The sequence below is a fragment of the Ylistrum balloti genome, unplaced genomic scaffold (assembly GCF_031769215.1).
Source record: "Ylistrum balloti isolate Yb309-2 unplaced genomic scaffold, AGI_CSIRO_Ybal_v1 Utg369830, whole genome shotgun sequence".
Classification (NCBI taxonomy): domain Eukaryota; kingdom Metazoa; phylum Mollusca; class Bivalvia; order Pectinida; family Pectinidae; genus Ylistrum; species Ylistrum balloti.
Window position 1 is genome coordinate 2,181,969 of NW_026781993.1, and position 17,958 is coordinate 2,199,926.

The window sequence follows — 17,958 nt, forward strand, 5'->3', positions numbered from 1 at the left end:
GTGTGATCACGGATTCTCACGTCGACTGTAGTTGGTCGTAGATGATCACGATTTCTACGATATATCGCGACATAGGGAGTTTGAAGAGTGTACGATCTATCAGCGACTTCATCGATTATTTTTCCCTGTGTCCAGATGTCGGTCGGGGATTTCTTATAATATACACTTTTTCCTTTTCTTAATTTCGGGAGCACTCGCGATTTCTTGTCGTAGTTTCGCTTGACAGTGGTTTTTCAGGACTGTCTACGGTTCACAATTTCCAAGTCATTTGGCACTCGGTACATCGGCATTCCCATTACTTTGCGCGTAATTCGGTGATGCAATTTTGTGACGGATTCCTTAGGATTTAAAGAGCCTGACCCACTCCTCGACCGATATTATTTTATATAAAAAATCATGATTTTCTTTTTTTCTCGGGCAGCAAAACTTCTGACTAACCCTGTAATACCGAAATTTTAAAGTAACTAGCTACCAATCTAACGTAATCAATAGCTTTAAAAAAGAAATCGAAACGACTCAGTGCCAATTCATAATTATGCGGGAAGTCCTGCCCTCTGCGCAAAAAACTGTCTTCCAACATGGCAGAAAGCGTGCGAGGGAAGCGGGGAAGAAAACGTGTTTTGACGGACTCTGGGTCGAAAAGGAAGATAGCTTGTTCATACTCTGTATCGCTCTCTGTTTGGATCTCTCGTGTATTATCACTAAAATCTTATTCATAAATACTCTTATCATCGAATATTCGCTTTAGATAGATCCATTTCGCGATGTTCTTTATGTTCGTTACCGTATCGTAGCCCCCATTTGAGGGCCTCTCTGCAATTAATCGTAGTTTTTCTCTCGGCTCTGCTTAACGCATCGGCAATGGTCAGATTCAGTCCTTTCACAAATTGGAATTCGAAGTCGTATCGGTTCAAACGCAGTAGAATGTTCTGCAGTCGTTATGGTGCATTGCTTAACGGCTTTTTTCAGTATCGAAGCTAGCGGCTTGTGATCATTTTGGACTGTTACGGCTCTTCCATAGGTATATTGATCAAAACCCTCGAGACCGAAGAGTATCGCTAAGGTCTCTTTCTCGATTTGTGCCCAGTTTCGCTCGGACGTAGTTAACGATCGTGATTCAAACTCTACCGGCTGTACGTCTCGCATCAATACTGCACCGATTCCATGTTGACTGCTATCGACCTGAATAACAACTTCCTTGTTGGCGTTGAAATAAGCCAGTACGGATGCTTTTGTTTCCGTTTTACGATTTGACCGTCTTTAAACCAGTTCCATTTCACATCTTTGCAAGTTAATGCACGGATCGGTTCAAGAGTGATCGCAGGTCTGGTAAGAATTTTGCCATGTATTGTACAACACCACAGAATCGTTTGACACCGGAAATGTCATCTGTCGCAACAATCTCCTAAATTGCCTGGATTTTCTTGTCGTCGGGTTTCACACCATCGCAAGTTATCGTATGACTATGGAACGTAATTTCGCGTAATCCAATTGCTTTCTTGTCCTCGTTTAGCGTGATATTATTCTCTTTACAACGCTTGTAAAGGGAACGTAGTTTCCGGTCATTGTCGCAATTGGCATCTTATCATTATTTCCGCGTCGAGTTTCACCTGCCAGTATGGCTCCTTCACGTCTAATTTGCTGAAACATCTAGTATTGCTTAGTTTTGGAAGCACATCATCCAATGTAGGAAGTTTAAAATGTTCCCGCGTCAATGCGGTATTGAGCGGTTGCGGGTCTATGCAGATACGCAATTTCCCATGAGACTTATGTACAACCGCCATTTGACTTCCCCATGGGGTTGGTTCAGTGACGGATACGAGAACTCCACGCGTTACTAGTGAATCAAGTTCACGTTTTACATCATCCTGTATTGCGATCGGTATTTTACGACACGGCAATGTCTTTGCGGGTGTTTCCGAATTAACTTTGAGAGACGCTTTACCGAGATCTCCAAGTTGTTTGTGCACAGCGGCAATAATCTTGTTGTTGGTGTTTGTCACTAGCACCATTTCTTGAATTGTTTGTAATCCGAGAAGACACATTAGGACGTTTGGTACCACCACACTCATCCTGTCTTTCCTCAGTTTTTTTTTTAGGTTTACTCGGTTTTCCACAGTGTCCAGTACTTGGTTTCTTATATGCCTCGTTGGAGTGTGGATTTCGATTACTGCTGTTGACATTATTTGTTTTCTTATATGCCTTTGAAACTTTGTTTACTTTGTTATTGAGCGAATCACCGCCCTCTGTTAGTTCCTTGTCGCGACTGACAGACTGTTCAAAACCACGACACACTTAAATTGTACTGCCCAGAGTGTCATTGTCGTCTTTCAACAATTGTAGCTAAAGTTTTCCTTGACTTGTGAAGAAGAATTTGGCTCTGATAAGACGATCTTTGAGAGTGCCAAAATAACATCTATAGGCCCTGTTTCTCAGCTCAGTCAAGAAAATGTCAAATGATTCTTGCCACGGCACACACCAAAATCTGTGTGATTAAATCACCTCGTTTGTTCAGGGATTGCAGTATTTTTCAAGCTTCTTTAACACCTTATCGGGATCTTTATCATCATCATCATCATTGTCCCACGTGAATTGGTCAAACAGTTCAACCACGTTTGGTCCAGCGCAGTGTAAAAATATAGCAACTTGTGTCGCCTTTTGCTTCGCCGCGGCGCCACTCGCTACCATATAAATTTCAACTTGTTTCCATTTTAGGAAATTTTCTGCAATATTACCTTCGGTAATGTTCAGTTGTTCTGGCAAACGAAATACTGCTTCTGTTACTTTAGTTTTCCCTGTCACCATGTAAATAACACTTTAAAATTATAAAATAGCTAAAGCAGGAACGAAAAATAATTATTCATCGAGATATTTAACGTTGTTTGAAAAACACACCTGTACGGATTGACACATGGCCTAAGTGTGAAACATATTTCAGATCGAGGCTATCACAATTAACGAAACGAAACATGTCATCAACAGTTATGTACTTACACCATGTACCATGAAAGATGAAGCATATTTTCAAGTCACTTCTGGTTCATCGTGGATGACAAAACAACAACGTGGCAATGCCAGGAGAAGAGGATAATGGTTGCACTACATCTCCGATTTTGCTTGTCATGGGTATGAGTATGGTGGCCAAGGCAACAGAAACAACCACTGGTAGGCTTCATGTATGATCTGACCATGACAACATCCTATGAACAAGAAAGGTCGTATCTGTGAAGTAAAGTTGAACCTGCAGATACAATGGTCAGCAACCCATTCAAGTGCTAAGGGAGGTTGTTTTATGAATTCTTCTCCGGCACCTTGATCAAAAGCACATTGTCCAAAGATATATCATTGACGAGGAGAGAGGTCTAACAAAGTAGTACACGATTTGGATTTAACAACATGGAACCCTGTCTAGACTGGTGTCGTTGTTGGTGATTTACGAGGTTCCAGTCACAAGCTTTGAGGGATTGGCGAAATCAGTGAGCAGCTGCTTGAGAAGATGGCTAGGTGTCCCGCCAGGATTTACTACCAAATCCATCGGTCGTTAAAGAATTCAATGTGGCGAAGTGGCAGATCGTCATGGCATTGAGGGATTCGTCAGATACTAGAGTCAGCAAAGCAGGTGTTTCGACAAGAACGAGAAGGAAGCGGTCAGCGTCAAAATAAGCAGACCAAGCCGAAGGCTGCTATGGTTACGGAACGTGGTTGGAAACACCTGTTCCGGAAGACAAGGATTGAGCATAGTCCACTTTCAGCAGTGGAAGAAGGCAACAGCAACAGAGAGAAGAGGGGTGGTTCAGAATGAAAAAAGGCATGAAGAAGAAGACCATTAAAGAGCGGAGGTACTAGTAGTTGAACTGGGCAAGCAAAAAGGCGGATGAGTCTGGCAAAGCAGCTTTTGTGGTAAAAACTATGGTGAAAACAATACATGATCGCTTAGGTCTGCTGAGAGCAGATAACGACACACTGTCGTCTATCAAAACTAACAGAGGTACCAGTTGTCATCTGCGTGGAATGCGAGGGACTATGATGCACACGCTGTTAGGATGTCAGGTATCTCTGACACAGGGATGGTGTATATGACGGTCCTGTGTGAGTTGGCGGGAGTAGGGAGAGAATGATGTAGCATTCTGATCCAAAAGCAAGAAAAGAGAAGTTTTTCCTGAAACAATTTGAGTCGGTTGAGAAGAGAAGAACAACCAGGACAACGCTGATGGGCAGGGGGAGGGACTGGGATCTGCAAGTGGACATTGATGGAAGACTTGTATTCCCATGCAATGTGAACACAACACTTCGGCTAGACATAGTCCTCAAATCAACAGTCAAAACACTTGTAGTAGAACTGACAGTGCCATGTGATAATTTTGAGGAGGTGTACGAAAAAATAGACCTGGTAGTAGACTGCAGGGACAATAGATGGAGTGTAAATTTTCAATGGAGTCGATTACAGAAGTTTTTCAGCTCAGTCAGTGAGCAAGCTTTTGCAACTGGCAATGTTGGGGAAGGCGAAATCAGCAGCCTTGCGAAAGCTGGGAGGATATGACACCACTACTGAACAACCAATTGGAAGATATCGTGGCTCAGGGTTAAAATATCCGGGTAATAGTTGGTAACCATCAGATGACGAAGGAAATTGGCGACCAAGCAACAAGGGGCAAAAGTAACCGGTATACTGAGGATGCCAGGAATACAAGCAGAGAAAGATCTTCTGTAAGTAAACATGCACTATTGCCTAGTCTAATTACGCTTTTCCTTTTTTTAATCCTGCTTTGCTTTACGTTGAATTACGTAGTCCATATAGAACAAGAGAAAAACCTATTTATATGATGATTTGGAAAAGTTTGTAAGATAAGAAGAAACATAAAAAAATGCCAACATGTTGACAGAATCTTAATTGCAACTCAAATTTGATGAAAATGGCAATATATGAACAAAAAAAGTATTCATACGAAGACTCTTGGTCATGTATATTTTTGTTCATCGAAGTCTAGTCACATTCATAAAATGATTACCGGAGTAATAACACAACCCTGAATTCCAACTGCATGTACATGTATATACTGTAATATCGATGATGCTAGACAGTACAATAGAAGCGGTTGAAGAACAAATAGACTGACGAAAACTTACATATGAAATTGTTCATTAATAGCTTTATATAGGATGCAAGAGTAATGTTACCAACGCTGAATGCCGAATCACAAAAGTAACAAATAAACAACAAATTTTATCAACAATGAATTAAGTTTTATTAAATAGCAGCTAAACAGTAGTAACATTATACTGAACATAATCTACAGCAGAATGAATCTCATTGTTGATTACATTTAAAGCACCATGAAAAGCACTAACAAATAAAGCTTGTTTGATACAGCAAATGAGTAAGTTATCTAGGTGACTTCAGCTGTGATTTTCCTCTGTGATTCTCATGTGCTGAGGCGATACCAAATTGATGTGATATCACAAACAATATGTGTAGAAAAAGATAACCAACGTCAAAGTTGATATATGATCTTTGTGGGCTCTCTCATATCTTTATGTCTATCATGCCAAGTTCCATCACAATGGATTCACATTTGATAAATCCTACATACATCATACTTCAGGGTTTTCATTCTGGAACATTGATGAGTTTTAAACCTTTATTTAAACATTCCTTGAGATCAGCATGTATTTCACTTAACTACCAAACAATACACATAAATAAATATCAAAGATTTCCATTTGATGGAAATAAGGAATGTTCTTAATGAACAATCTCAAATCCACATGAAGATGTATGGCCTCTTTTTTCTATCTCTGCCCATCAGGTCACTGAGGCCACAGATCACTAAGACCACAGGGACATTGAGGTCAAAGGTCAATAAGACCACAGGGTCATTGAGGCCAAAGGTCAATAAGACCACAGGGTCACTGAGGCCAAAGGTCCCAGGGTCACTGTGGCCAAAGGTCACAAGGTCGCTGAGGTCAAAGGTCAATAAGACCACAGAGTCGGTGAGGCCAAAGGTCACAAGGCCGTGGTCAATAATATAAGTCACAATACTAGCTTATCACGGTTCGTAGAAACTTTCTACTGAATTTGACTTATATTTAAGAAAAAATGTAAATGCTGAGCAGATAATACAAATGACTAATGGCTGCACACAACAGCTATTTTACACTAGGCTTAACCTCAGATAGCTGCATAAAAAAGTTTAGTCTGGTATACAATGTACATATATTTATGATGAACATCAGGAAATCAATTAAATGGAAGCTTTTCTGTTGAATTGATGCCAACAGCACTAGTCATGTCAGAGATCAGTTAAAAATAGCATATATCAAATATCCATCGGCAACATCTAAAGTATCATTCACAACATATTACAGCTGAAATTGAAATTTCATTCCAGCTTTATAGTAAACTACTCTCATATCCTGCCATAATAAAGTCCACTTTCTCTGGTACTCGCTTACAACCTGTCACAGAAAACATTTTCTCATCTTCGGGAAAGTATGGTAATTGATCAGCAATTTCTCTCACAATTCTGTCCTCAATATCATCATAATTACGGTAATATTTCTTGGAGATGAGACTGTCTTTTATACACTGCCTAACATGTTTACGCTCCATCGGTAGAAAGGGAAGATGAGCAGAGATCATGTGAGACAGGAGCAGCTCGCTGTGCCATAATCCACCTACAACAGGACAGACATCATCAAAGTCACACTTACAAGGCATCAGAAATGATACAAATCCCTTCACTCAAATTGATAATGAAGTTGTGTTGATTTGCAAGTGCATCAAGGGGATAAAAAAAGCATACTTAATACAATGTTCAATCTGTGGTTAAGTTAAACATCATATAGAATGTAGAATCCATTCAACAGGTCATTTAACTCTCCTTACAAAACAAGGATCAGATGTGTTCTATTTCAATCAAGTCATTCTAATCTACATATACATAAGTCTCAGAAGTATCATTCAGTTAAACCTACTGTTTTTAGTGTTTACAGCTGCCTGGGTTATCAATTTCTCCATGTCCATCAAGGTGAGTTCTTCCCGTGATCGTCCCTCCTTCCAATGATCAAGTGTCTTAGTCAGTATGGCCTTACCAGCTGTGTTACTGTGGAACAAAAACACAAGAAAGAAATGAGTTTCCCCTTCTTGAAATGTTCCTGACTTGACATAGCCAAAGAGAGACACTTCTCTTTCCCTCTATATGAAACATCAAAAAAATATCAACAAGGCAACATAATCGTAATCTAAGCTCAAAGTCCAAAATATTGAGCAAAATATGAACAAAAGAAAGATTTACACAGAGACTCCAGAAAAAGTACAAGGAGAATAAGATCAGGTGTTCCGGAAGAGTAAGCATTTTCTGCTTCATCAGTCCGCAATGTAAACCTTGGTCAATCAAAGTAAGAAATGTCACATTCTCAAGTGAGAACAAGGCATACAACAACCGAACCAACAGGCAAACTAATGAGCAGCAAACATGTCCAGCTTCAAATCACACAAAGAAATAGAATATTTCTCAATGAGATCACTATGGCAACCATAAAACTTCAACATAATTTTCATCAACCTGCATCTTTTGAACCCCAATTGACAACTTCTTAAAACCCACAGAAATATATATTTCTCTCTTCACCATCCTGTAGACATAACAGACACTTATCTTCTCTCCTTCTAAAATGATTGTATTCTAGCACTCCTAAACCCACAGAAAGACACTTATCTTCTCTCCTTCTAAAATGATTGTATTCTAGCACTCCTAAACCCACAGAAAGACACTTATCTTCTCTCCTTCTAAAATGATTGTATTCTAGCACTCCTAAACCCACAGAAAGACACTTATCTTCTCTCCTTCTAAAATGATTGTATTCTAGCACTCCTAAACCCACAGAAAGACACTTATCTTCTCTCCTTCTAAAATGATTGTATTCTAGCTCTCCTAAACCCACAGAAAGACACTTATCTTCTCTCCTTCTAAAATGATTGTATTCTAGCTCTCCTAAACCCACAGAAAGACACTTATCTTCTCTCCTTCTAAAATGATTGTATTCTAGCACTCCTAAACCCACAGAAAGACACTTATCTTCTCTCCTTCTAAAATGATTGTATTCTAGCACTCCTAAACCCACAGAAAGACACTTATCTTCTCTCCTTCTAAAATGATTGTATTCTAGCACTCCTAAACCCACAGAAAGACACTTACAAAAGTACTGATTGTATTCTACTCCTAAACCCACAGAAAGACACTTATCTTCTCTCCTTCTAAAATGATTGTATTCTAGCACTCCTAAACCCACAGAAAGACACTTATCTTCTCTCCTTCTAAAATGATTGTATTCTAGCACTCCTAAACCCACAGAAAGACACTTATCTTCTCTCCTTCTAAAATGATTGTATTCTAGCACTCCTAAACCCACAGAAAGACACTTATCTTCTCTCCTTCTAAAATGATTGTATTCTAGCACTCCTAAACCCACAGAAAGACACTTATCTTCTCTCCTTCTAAAATGATTGTATTCTAGCACTCCTAAACCCACAGAAAGACACTTATCTTCTCTCCTTCTAAAATGATTGTATCCTAGCACTCCTAAACCCACAGAAAGACACTTATCTTCTCTCCTTCTAAAATGATTGTATTCTAGCACTCCTAAACCCACAGAAAGACACTTATCTTCTCTCCTTCTAAAATGATTGTATTCTAGCACTCCTAAACCCACAGAAAGACACTTATCTTCTCTCCTTCTAAAATGATTGTATTCTAGCACTCCTAAACCCACAGAAAGACACTTATCTTCTCTCCTTCTAAAATGATTGTATTCTAGCACTCCTAAACCCACAGAAAGACACTTATCTTCTCTCCTTCTAAAATGATTGTATTCTAGCACTCCTAAACCCACAGAAAGACACTTATCTTCTCTCCTTCTAAAATGATTGTATTCTAGCACTCCTAAACCCACAGAAAGACACTTATCTTCTCTCCTTCTAAAATGATTGTATCCTAGCACTCCTAAACCCACAGAAAGACACTTATCTTCTCTCCTTCTAAAATGATTGTATTCTAGCACTCCTAAACCCACAGAAAGACACTTATCTTCTCTCCTTCTAAAATGATTGTATTCCTTCTAAAATGATTGTATTCTAGCTCTCCTAAACCCACAGAAAGACACTTATCTTCTCTCCTTCTAAAATGATTGTATTCTAGCACTCCTAAACCCACAGAAAGACACTTATCTTCTCTCTTTCTAAAATGATTGTATTCTTCTAAAATGATTGTATTCTAGCACTCCTAAACCCACAGAAAGACACTTATCTTCTCTCCTTCTAAAATGATTGTATTCTAGCACTCCTAAACCCACAGAAAGACACTTATCTTCTCTCCTTCTAAAATGATTGTATTCTAGCACTCCTAAACCCACAGAAAGACACTTATCTTCTCTCCTTCTAAAATGATTGTATTCTAGCACTCCTAAACCCACAGAAAGACACTTATCTTCTCTCCTTCTAAAATGATTGTATTCTAGCACTCCTAAACCCACAGAAAGACACTTATCTTCTCTCCTTCTAAAATGATTGTATTCTAGCACTCCTAAACCCACAGAAAGACACTTATCTTCTCTCCTTCTAAAATGATTGTATTCTAGCACTCCTAAACCCACAGAAAGACACTTATCTTCTCTCCTTCTAAAATGATTGTATTCTAGCACTCCTAAACCCACAGAAAGACACTTATCTTCTCTCCTTCTAAAATGATTGTATTCTAGCACTCCTAAACCCACAGAAAGACACTTATCTTCTCTCCTTCTAAAATGATTGTATTCTAGCTCTCATAAACCCACAGAAAGACACTTATCTTCTCTCTTTCTAAAATGATTGTATTCTAGCTCTCATGAACCCACAGAAAGACACTTATCTTCTCTCCTTCTAAAATGATTGTATTCTAGCACTCCTAAACCCACAGAAAGACACTTATCTTCTCTCCTTCTAAAATGATTGTATTCTAGCACTCCTAAACCCACAGAAAGACACTTATCTTCTCTCCTTCTAAAATGATTGTATTCTAGCACTCCTAAACCCACAGAAAGACACTTATCTTCTCTCCTTCTAAAATGATTGTATTCTAGCACTCCTAAACCCACAGAAAGACACTTATCTTCTCTCCTTCTAAAATGATTGTATTCTAGCACTCCTAAACCCACAGAAAGACACTTATCTTCTCTCCTTCTAAAATGATTGTATTCTAGCACTCCTAAACCCACAGAAAGACACTTATCTTCTCTCCTTCTAAAATGATTGTATTCTAGCACTCCTAAACCCACAGAAAGACACTTATCTTCTCTCTTTCTAAAATGATTGTATTCTAGCACTCCTAAACCCACAGAAAGACACTTATCTTCTCTCCTTCTAAAATGATTGTATTCTAGCTCTCCTAAACCCACAGAAAGACACTTATCTTCTCTCCTTCTAAAATGATTGTATTCTAGCACTCCTAAACCCACAGAAAGACACTTATCTTCTCTCCTTCTAAAATGATTGTATTCTAGCACTCCTAAACCCACAGAAAGACACTTATCTTCTCTCCTTCTAAAATGATTGTATTCTAGCACTCCTAAACCCACAGAAAGACACTTATCTTCTCTCCTTCTAAAATGATTGTATTCTAGCACTCCTAAACCCACAGACAGGCACTTATCTTCTCTCCTTCTAAAATGATTGTATTCTAGCTCTCCTAAACCCACAGAAAGACACTTATCTTCTCTCCTTCTAAAATGATTGTATTCTAGCACTCCTAAACCCACAGAAAGACACTTATCTTCTCTCCTTCTAAAATGATTGTATTCTAGCACTCCTAAACCCACAGAAAGACACTTATCTTCTCTCCTTCTAAAATGATTGTATTCTAGCTCTCCTAAACCCACAGAAAGACACTTATCTTCTCTCCCTCTAAACTATTTGTATTCTAGCACTCATAAACCCACAGAAAGACACTTATCTTCTCTCCTTCTAAAATGATTGTATTCTAGCACTCCTAAACCCACAGAAAGACACTTATCTTCTCTCCTTCTAAAATGATTGTATTCTAGCACTCCTAAACCCACAGAAAGACACTTATCTTCTCTCCTTCTAAAAAATGATTGTATTCTAGCACTCCTAAACCCACAGAAAGACACTTATCTTCTCTCCTTCTAAAATGATTGTATTCTAGCACTCCTAAACCCACAGAAAGACACTTATCTTCTCTCCTTCTAAAATGATTGTATTCTAGCACTCCTAAACCCACAGAAAGACACTTATCTTCTCTCCTTCTAAAATGATTGTATTCTAGCTCTCCTAAACCCACAGAAAGACACTTATCTTCTCTCCTTCTAAAATGATTGTATTCTAGCACTCCTAAACCCACAGAAAGACACTTATCTTCTCTCCTTCTAAAATGATTGTATTCTAGCACTCCTAAACCCACAGAAAGACAATTATCTTCTCTCCTTCTAAAATGATTGTATTCTAGCACTCCTAAACCCACAGAAAGACACTTATCTTCTCTCCTTCTTCTTCTCTCCTTCTAAAATGATTGTATTCTAGCACTCCTAAACCCACAGAAAGACACTTATCTTCTCTCCTTCTAAAATGATTGTATTCTAGCACTCCTAAACCCACAGAAAGACACTTATCTTCTCTCCTTCTAAAATGATTGTATTCTAGCACTCCTAAACCCACAGAAAGACACTTATCTTCTCTCCTTCTAAAATGATTGTATTCTAGCACTCCTAAACCCACAGAAAGACACTTATCTTCTCTCTTTCTAAAATGATTGTATTCTAGCTCTCCTCAACCCACAGAAAGACACTTATCTTCTCTCCTTCTAAAATGATTGTATTCTAGCACTCCTAAACCCACAGAAAGACACTTATCTTCTCTCCTTCTAAAATGATTGTATTCTAGCACTCCTAAACCCACAGAAAGACACTTATCTTCTCTCCTTCTAAAATGATTGTATTCTAGCACTCCTAAACCCACAGAAAGACACTTATCTTCTCTCCTTCTAAAATGATTGTATTCTAGCACTCCTAAACCCACAGAAAGACACTTATCTTCTCTCCTTCTAAAATGATTGTATTCTAGCACTCCTAAACCCACAGAAAGACACTTATCTTCTCTCCTTCTAAAATGATTGTATTCTAGCACTCCTAAACCCACAGAAAGACACTTATCTTCTCTCCTTCTAAAATGATTGTATTCTAGCACTCCTAAACCCACAGAAAGACACTTATCTTCTCTCCTTCTAAAATGATTGTATTCTAGCACTCCTAAACCCACAGAAAGACACTTATCTTCTCTCCTTCTAAAATGATTGTATTCTAGCACTCCTAAACCCACAGAAAGACACTTATCTTCTCTCCTTCTAAAATGATTGTATTCTAGCACTCCTAAACCCACAGAAAGACACTTATCTTCTCTCCTTCTAAAATGATTGTATTCTAGCACTCCTAAACCCACAGAAAGACACTTATCTTCTCTCCTTCTAAAATGATTGACTTATCTTCTCCTAAACTAAACCCACAGAAAGACACTTATCTTCTCTCCTTCTAAAATGATTGTATTCTAGCACTCCTAAACCCACAGAAAGACACTTATCTTCTCTCCTTCTAAAATGATTGTATTCTAGCACTCCTAAACCCACAGAAAGACACTTATCTTCTCTCCTTCTAAAATGATTGTATTCTAGCACTCCTAAACCCACAGAAAGACACTTATCTTCTCTCCTTCTAAAATGATTGTATTCTAGCACTCCTAAACCCACAGAAAGACACTTATCTTCTCTCCTTCTAAAATGATTGTATTCTAGCACTCCTAAACCCACAGAAAGACACTTATCTTCTCTCCTTCTAAAATGATTGTATTCTAGCACTCCTAAACCCACAGAAAGACACTTATCTTCTCTCCTTCTAAAATGATTGTATTCTAGCACTCCTAAACCCACAGAAAGACACTTATCTTCTCTCCTTCTAAAATGATTGTATTCTAGCACTCCTAAACCCACAGAAAGACACTTATCTTCTCTCCTTCTAAAATGATTGTATTCTAGCACTCCTAAACCCACAGAAAGACACTTATCTTCTCTCCTTCTAAAATGATTGTATTCTAGCTCTCCTAAACCCACAGAAAGACACTTATCTTCTCTCCTTCTAAAATGATTGTATTCTAGCACTCCTAAACCCACAGAAAGACACTTATCTTCTCTCCTTCTAAAATGATTGTATTCTAGCACTCCTAAACCCACAGAAAGACACTTATCTTCTCTCCTTCTAAAATGATTGTAATTCGAGAACTCATATAACAAGAGATATATACTTATCTTCTCTCTTTCTAAAATGATTGTATTCTAGCACTCATAAACCCACAGAAAGACACTTATCTTCTCTCCTTCTAAAATGATTGTATTCTAGCACTCCTATCTTCTCTCTCTTCTAAAATGCTCCTAAACCCACAGAAAGACACTTATCTTCTCTCCTTCTAAAATGATTGTATTCTAGCACTCCTAAACCCACAGAAAGACACTTATCTTCTCTCCTTCTAAAATGATTGTATTCTAGCACTCATAAACCAACAGAAAGACACTTATCTTCTCTCCTTCTAAAATGATTGTATTCTAGCACTCCTAAACCCACAGAAAGACACTTATCTTCTCTCCTTCTAAAATGATTGTATTCTAGCACTCCTAAACCCACAGAAAGACACTTATCTTCTCTCCTTCTAAAATGATTGTATTCTAGCACTCCTAAACCCACAGAAAGACACTTATCTTCTCTCCTTCTAAAATGATTGTATTCTAGCACTCCTAAACCCACAGAAAGACACTTATCTTCTCTCCTTCTAAAATGATTGTATTCTAGCACTCCTAAACCCACAGAAAGACACTTATCTTCTCTCCTTCTAAAATGATTGTATTCTAGCACTCCTAAACCCACAGAAAGACACTTATCTTCTCTCCTTCTAAAATGATTGTATTCTAGCTCACCTAAACCCACAGAAAGACACTTATCTTCTCTCCTTCTAAAATGATTGTATTCTAGCACTCCTAAACCCACAGAAAGACACTTAGTATTCTAGCACTCCTAAACCCACAGAAAGACACTTATCTTCTCTCCTTCTAAAATGATTGTATTCTAGCACTCCTAAACCCACAGAAAGACACTTATCTTCTCTCCTTCTAAAATGATTGTATTCTAGCTCTCATAAACCCACAGAAAGACACTTATCTTCTCTCTTTCTAAAATGATTGTATTCTAGCTCTCCTAAACCCACAGAAAGACACTTATCTTCTCTCCTTCTAAAATGATTGTATTCTAGCACTCCTAAACCCACAGAAAGACACTTATCTTCTCTCTTTCTAAACTATTTGTATTCTAGCACTCCTAAACCCACAGAAAGACACTTATCTTCTCTCCTTCTAAAATGATGTATTACTTCATCAAATATGAACATTGACCGCTCACATTTATCCACACTTGATTCAATCAACTCCTTCAACTTGTCCTGATAGAAATAAATTTTCTATACAATTGATTTCATTAAAGTTATTGTGGCATTTAAAGTGACCAGCAAATTGCTTCCTTTATTTCTCATCCCTTTACTCCAATTATCTTATTACATTTATATACCATGTTATATAAAATTGTAGTCATCACTCATAGCAGATGGAAAGCACAATGGGCCGTAATGTGGGAGAAAACTAGAGCATGTTTTAAGAATACATCTCTTTTATAACAAGCTTTTTGTCGAACTGTCAAAATTTGACCACTTGGGAAAAAAAGGAAGAAATAAAACTCTTCTAGAACCTGAAGTCCAGAACAGGTAAGCAAAATCCAGCACAGGAGTAAACCCCAGGCAACTAATGTGTCTTTTATGTGACTCAATAACCAATATTCAAATTTTACATGTACAATATTTTGAACAATTTTGATCACTAACCTTATACAGAGGCACCATCTCCTTGTGTGGGAACTCCTTTGTTGCAGATATCAGATGCACATATTTACTTTTCATGCCTTTCCTGTAAATACTCTCAGCTATGATCTTGCTGACAAAGTTTTTGCCAGTTCCTGTACCCCCGTGGAAGGAGATTGCCAGGGCTTTACTCGGGTTGGCTGAACGGGTATGGGCACGTAAGTGATTGATCACTGCCAATTTACTTAGGTGCTGACCATACACTTGTGAGTCCAAGGACAACTTCAGGGCTACAGTACAAGATTATGTTTATAATTTACATGTCAGTTTACAAAAACACACATGTGTTCACCATACACTTGTGAGTCCAAGGACAACTATAGAGCTACAGTAAAAGAACATAGAAATTACCGACATGTAAATAGAATCTTAAAATTCAAATTTGATAAAAATGATAATTGATAAAAAATGAGAACAAGATCAACAAAAACAAAGCAATCAGGTATACATATGAGTATCGGACATGTTTAAAATCAAATCAAACAAAAGATTCACACAATGACTCCTGGTAATGTACAAGGAGAATAAAAAAAAATGTGTTCTGGGAGGGTAAGTGTCTTCTGCTGCATCAACGATACCAACCATGTGAATTTTGGTCAATCCAAGTAAGTAATGTAACCATCCAAAATGAGAACATAGTAAGCAACAACAGAACAACCAGGTATTCTAACGAGTCAAACACATCCAACTTCATACACCTCAGAGAAATCGCATATTTCTTAATGAGATAATTATAACAACTCTCAAGTTTCTCCCAAAAATTGTGCTATATTTGAGCAGGCCCCACCTTATTGATGTAACGGTGTTAATCTCTAATGTAAATATCATGCTACGTATTCATAATTTACAGTAATCCTATGTTAACTTTTAAGTGCACATAAGAGTTATCTTTATAACACCTCATTACTCATTCCTTTATTACTTTTTAGAAAAATTATGTTGCATTGTTCAGCAATACCTGATCCATTCTACGCGTACACATACATCAATGCCAAATTTACCAATTCTCGATTGACCAGGGGTTTCAATCTCATTCACTCATTGCACCCCTGGAACATTCCATGGCAAAATTGAAGGCACAAGCGAAGTACAATGTATTTTGATCACTCTAGTGTGGGTTTCTGAAGAAAAAACATTGACCAACCACAAACTGACTTGCTCACCTGTAGATTACTAAAGAGCAACACTTGACTTCAATGCTAAAACAACATACTATTATGTAACCCCAAAATTCACTTCATATACATCAAAGGATCAAAACCAGTCTTCTCGCCTTATCCCAAAAGGTATCAAACATGGAATCTTCAGTTTTGCCAAGAAATGTTCTAGAGGTATGGAAAGTGATGGTGAGCGTAACCCCTGGAGTATCAAGGATGCTTTTGTCAGAGAGAGAGAGAGAGAGAGAAATTTGGTCAAATCACTCATTCAGTTTCCCTGCATGATAGGAAACTTTTTGGTTATAAATACAAAATACATTGTATAATACATAGAAAAAAGGAATTTACAAAATTATAATCTAATCTATTACCTGTCTCATTCAACATTATGTGGCGATCAACGCAGCATTCAGAGAAGAACCGACATTTGACAGGGTTGTAAGCAGCTAAGAATGTGGCAGAGATTCCAGCCCCCACGGCAGTGAAAAAGGATACTGGTTCCAGACAGGTGGCACTTTGTACTGTCAGGATTAGGCTAAGCCACCATAAAACATTATCACACTGGAAGGATATTACTGCCATACTGAACACTGAAACCATAGTGAAATGAAATCATCAATTTTCGATACCCATGTTATTTCTCATATACAATCACTATCACAAACAAGTACATGCACATTATACTGTAATATACATTTGAAATTTGTGCCAAGTCCCTATGACCGCATCCATCATTGTGTCAACTTGTACCTACACAAGTATAGTGGGCTTATGTAGGTATCATCCTCATCTTTTCCAAAAGACAGATGTGGAACTTTTCATTTGAAAACTTTGTTTCAAAACGTATAATTAACTCAGGAACACATTTTTGAATCACTGTGTACATGTCAAGTCTAACTTGGTGAGTACCACTTAAGTTTCTATCCAGGGTTTGACCTTTTTCATTTATATAGGCTGCCCATTGGTTTGCCTTATGTGGTAGTGTAGTTCTGTATCAGTAAGAATTTTATTCCTGGACAGACAGGATCATCAAAAATTAAAACCCATCCTTCCCACCCTGAAAATTTAGTCTCAGTTAGGTGTAATGGCTTCAAATTAATACATATATTTATTGGGTGTTCTTTTTGTGTTGCATTATGCGCTTGTAAAAATAAAATATGCATTTTTCTAATACTTACCAATGTTCAATTAAACTGCTATAATTTGAATGCATGTGTGATAGATGCCGTTTAGTGTTTGTGTGTAAATATGTCATATTTTTTGCTTGTACTTAAGCGAAATTTGTTCTGCTTATGTGGATATGTACATGTACAAACTCCTTCGCCTGTGTGATGAAAATGTTATTCATCATAAGCTTTCACAAACATGGGCTTTCAGGTTTTCGTTTAGGGTGTTTATTAACTTATATGCCATGTTGATTTCTTATAAACTAACCAAAACAGTATTTCAGTTTCTGTGATATGTAAATTGGAGGTAATTAGGAATACATTATACCTGAATAAGTACAGTCCAATGTACATGTGTACGTGGATTGTAAGTACAGTATTGGGATAAACACCGCACACTTTCAACACACGTAGAATATGTGAAAGTCCCCCAAACCCCTACATCCAAAAATGAAATATAAACTTAAAGCAGACAAATGCATTTACCTTGAATATCTTACGCTGCTACACACGACTGTTCTATCGTCATCCTCTCCCGCGCTTAATGTAATCGTAGTGCAAATTGAAAGTAGAGATCATGATCATATCGCCATCGCTCAGACGCTTTATTTTGTCATGTGACGCGTTAGTCATGATC

At 37.8% G+C, this 17,958-nt stretch overlaps 2 protein-coding genes across 2 annotated transcripts; both read right to left on the reverse strand.

The window, feature by feature from the left end:
• Nucleotides 1-1,562: 1,562 nt before the first annotated feature.
• LOC132545204 (uncharacterized) lies at nucleotides 1,563-2,183 on the reverse strand. The gene has a single exon (XM_060208879.1). The coding sequence runs from the start codon at nucleotides 2,181-2,183 to the stop codon at nucleotides 1,563-1,565; it is 621 nt and encodes a 206-aa protein (XP_060064862.1).
• A 3,075-nt stretch (nucleotides 2,184-5,258) lies between these two features.
• On the reverse strand, nucleotides 5,259-17,855 carry LOC132545138 (torsin-1A-like). Its single transcript, XM_060208812.1, has 7 exons — nucleotides 17,808-17,855; nucleotides 16,527-16,745; nucleotides 14,963-15,228; nucleotides 14,388-14,527; nucleotides 13,291-13,341; nucleotides 6,976-7,121; nucleotides 5,259-6,675 (listed from the first exon to the last, which is right to left on the reverse strand). The coding sequence occupies exons 2-7, from the start codon at nucleotides 16,735-16,737 to the stop codon at nucleotides 6,392-6,394; spliced, it is 1,098 nt and encodes a 365-aa protein (XP_060064795.1). The 5' UTR covers nucleotides 16,738-16,745; nucleotides 17,808-17,855; the 3' UTR covers nucleotides 5,259-6,391.
• Between the last annotated feature and the right edge of the window lie 103 nt (nucleotides 17,856-17,958).

Bases quoted from the DNA above. Each gene is read 5' to 3' on its own strand.
- LOC132545138 (XM_060208812.1), bottom strand. From the start codon at position 16,737: ATGGCAGTAATATCCTTCCAGTGTGATAATGTTTTATGGTGGCTTAGC. The intron at 14,528-14,962 runs GTTAGTGATCAA...TATTTCTATCAG, and splicing joins AGATGGTGCCTCTGTATAAG to GACAAGTTGAAGGAGTTGAT. The intron at 6,676-6,975 runs GTAGGTTTAACT...GTCCTGTTGTAG, and splicing joins AGCTGTAAACACTAAAAACA to GTGGATTATGGCACAGCGAG.
- LOC132545204 (XM_060208879.1), bottom strand. From the start codon at position 2,183: ATGTCAACAGCAGTAATCGAAATCCACACTCCAACGAGGCATATAAGA.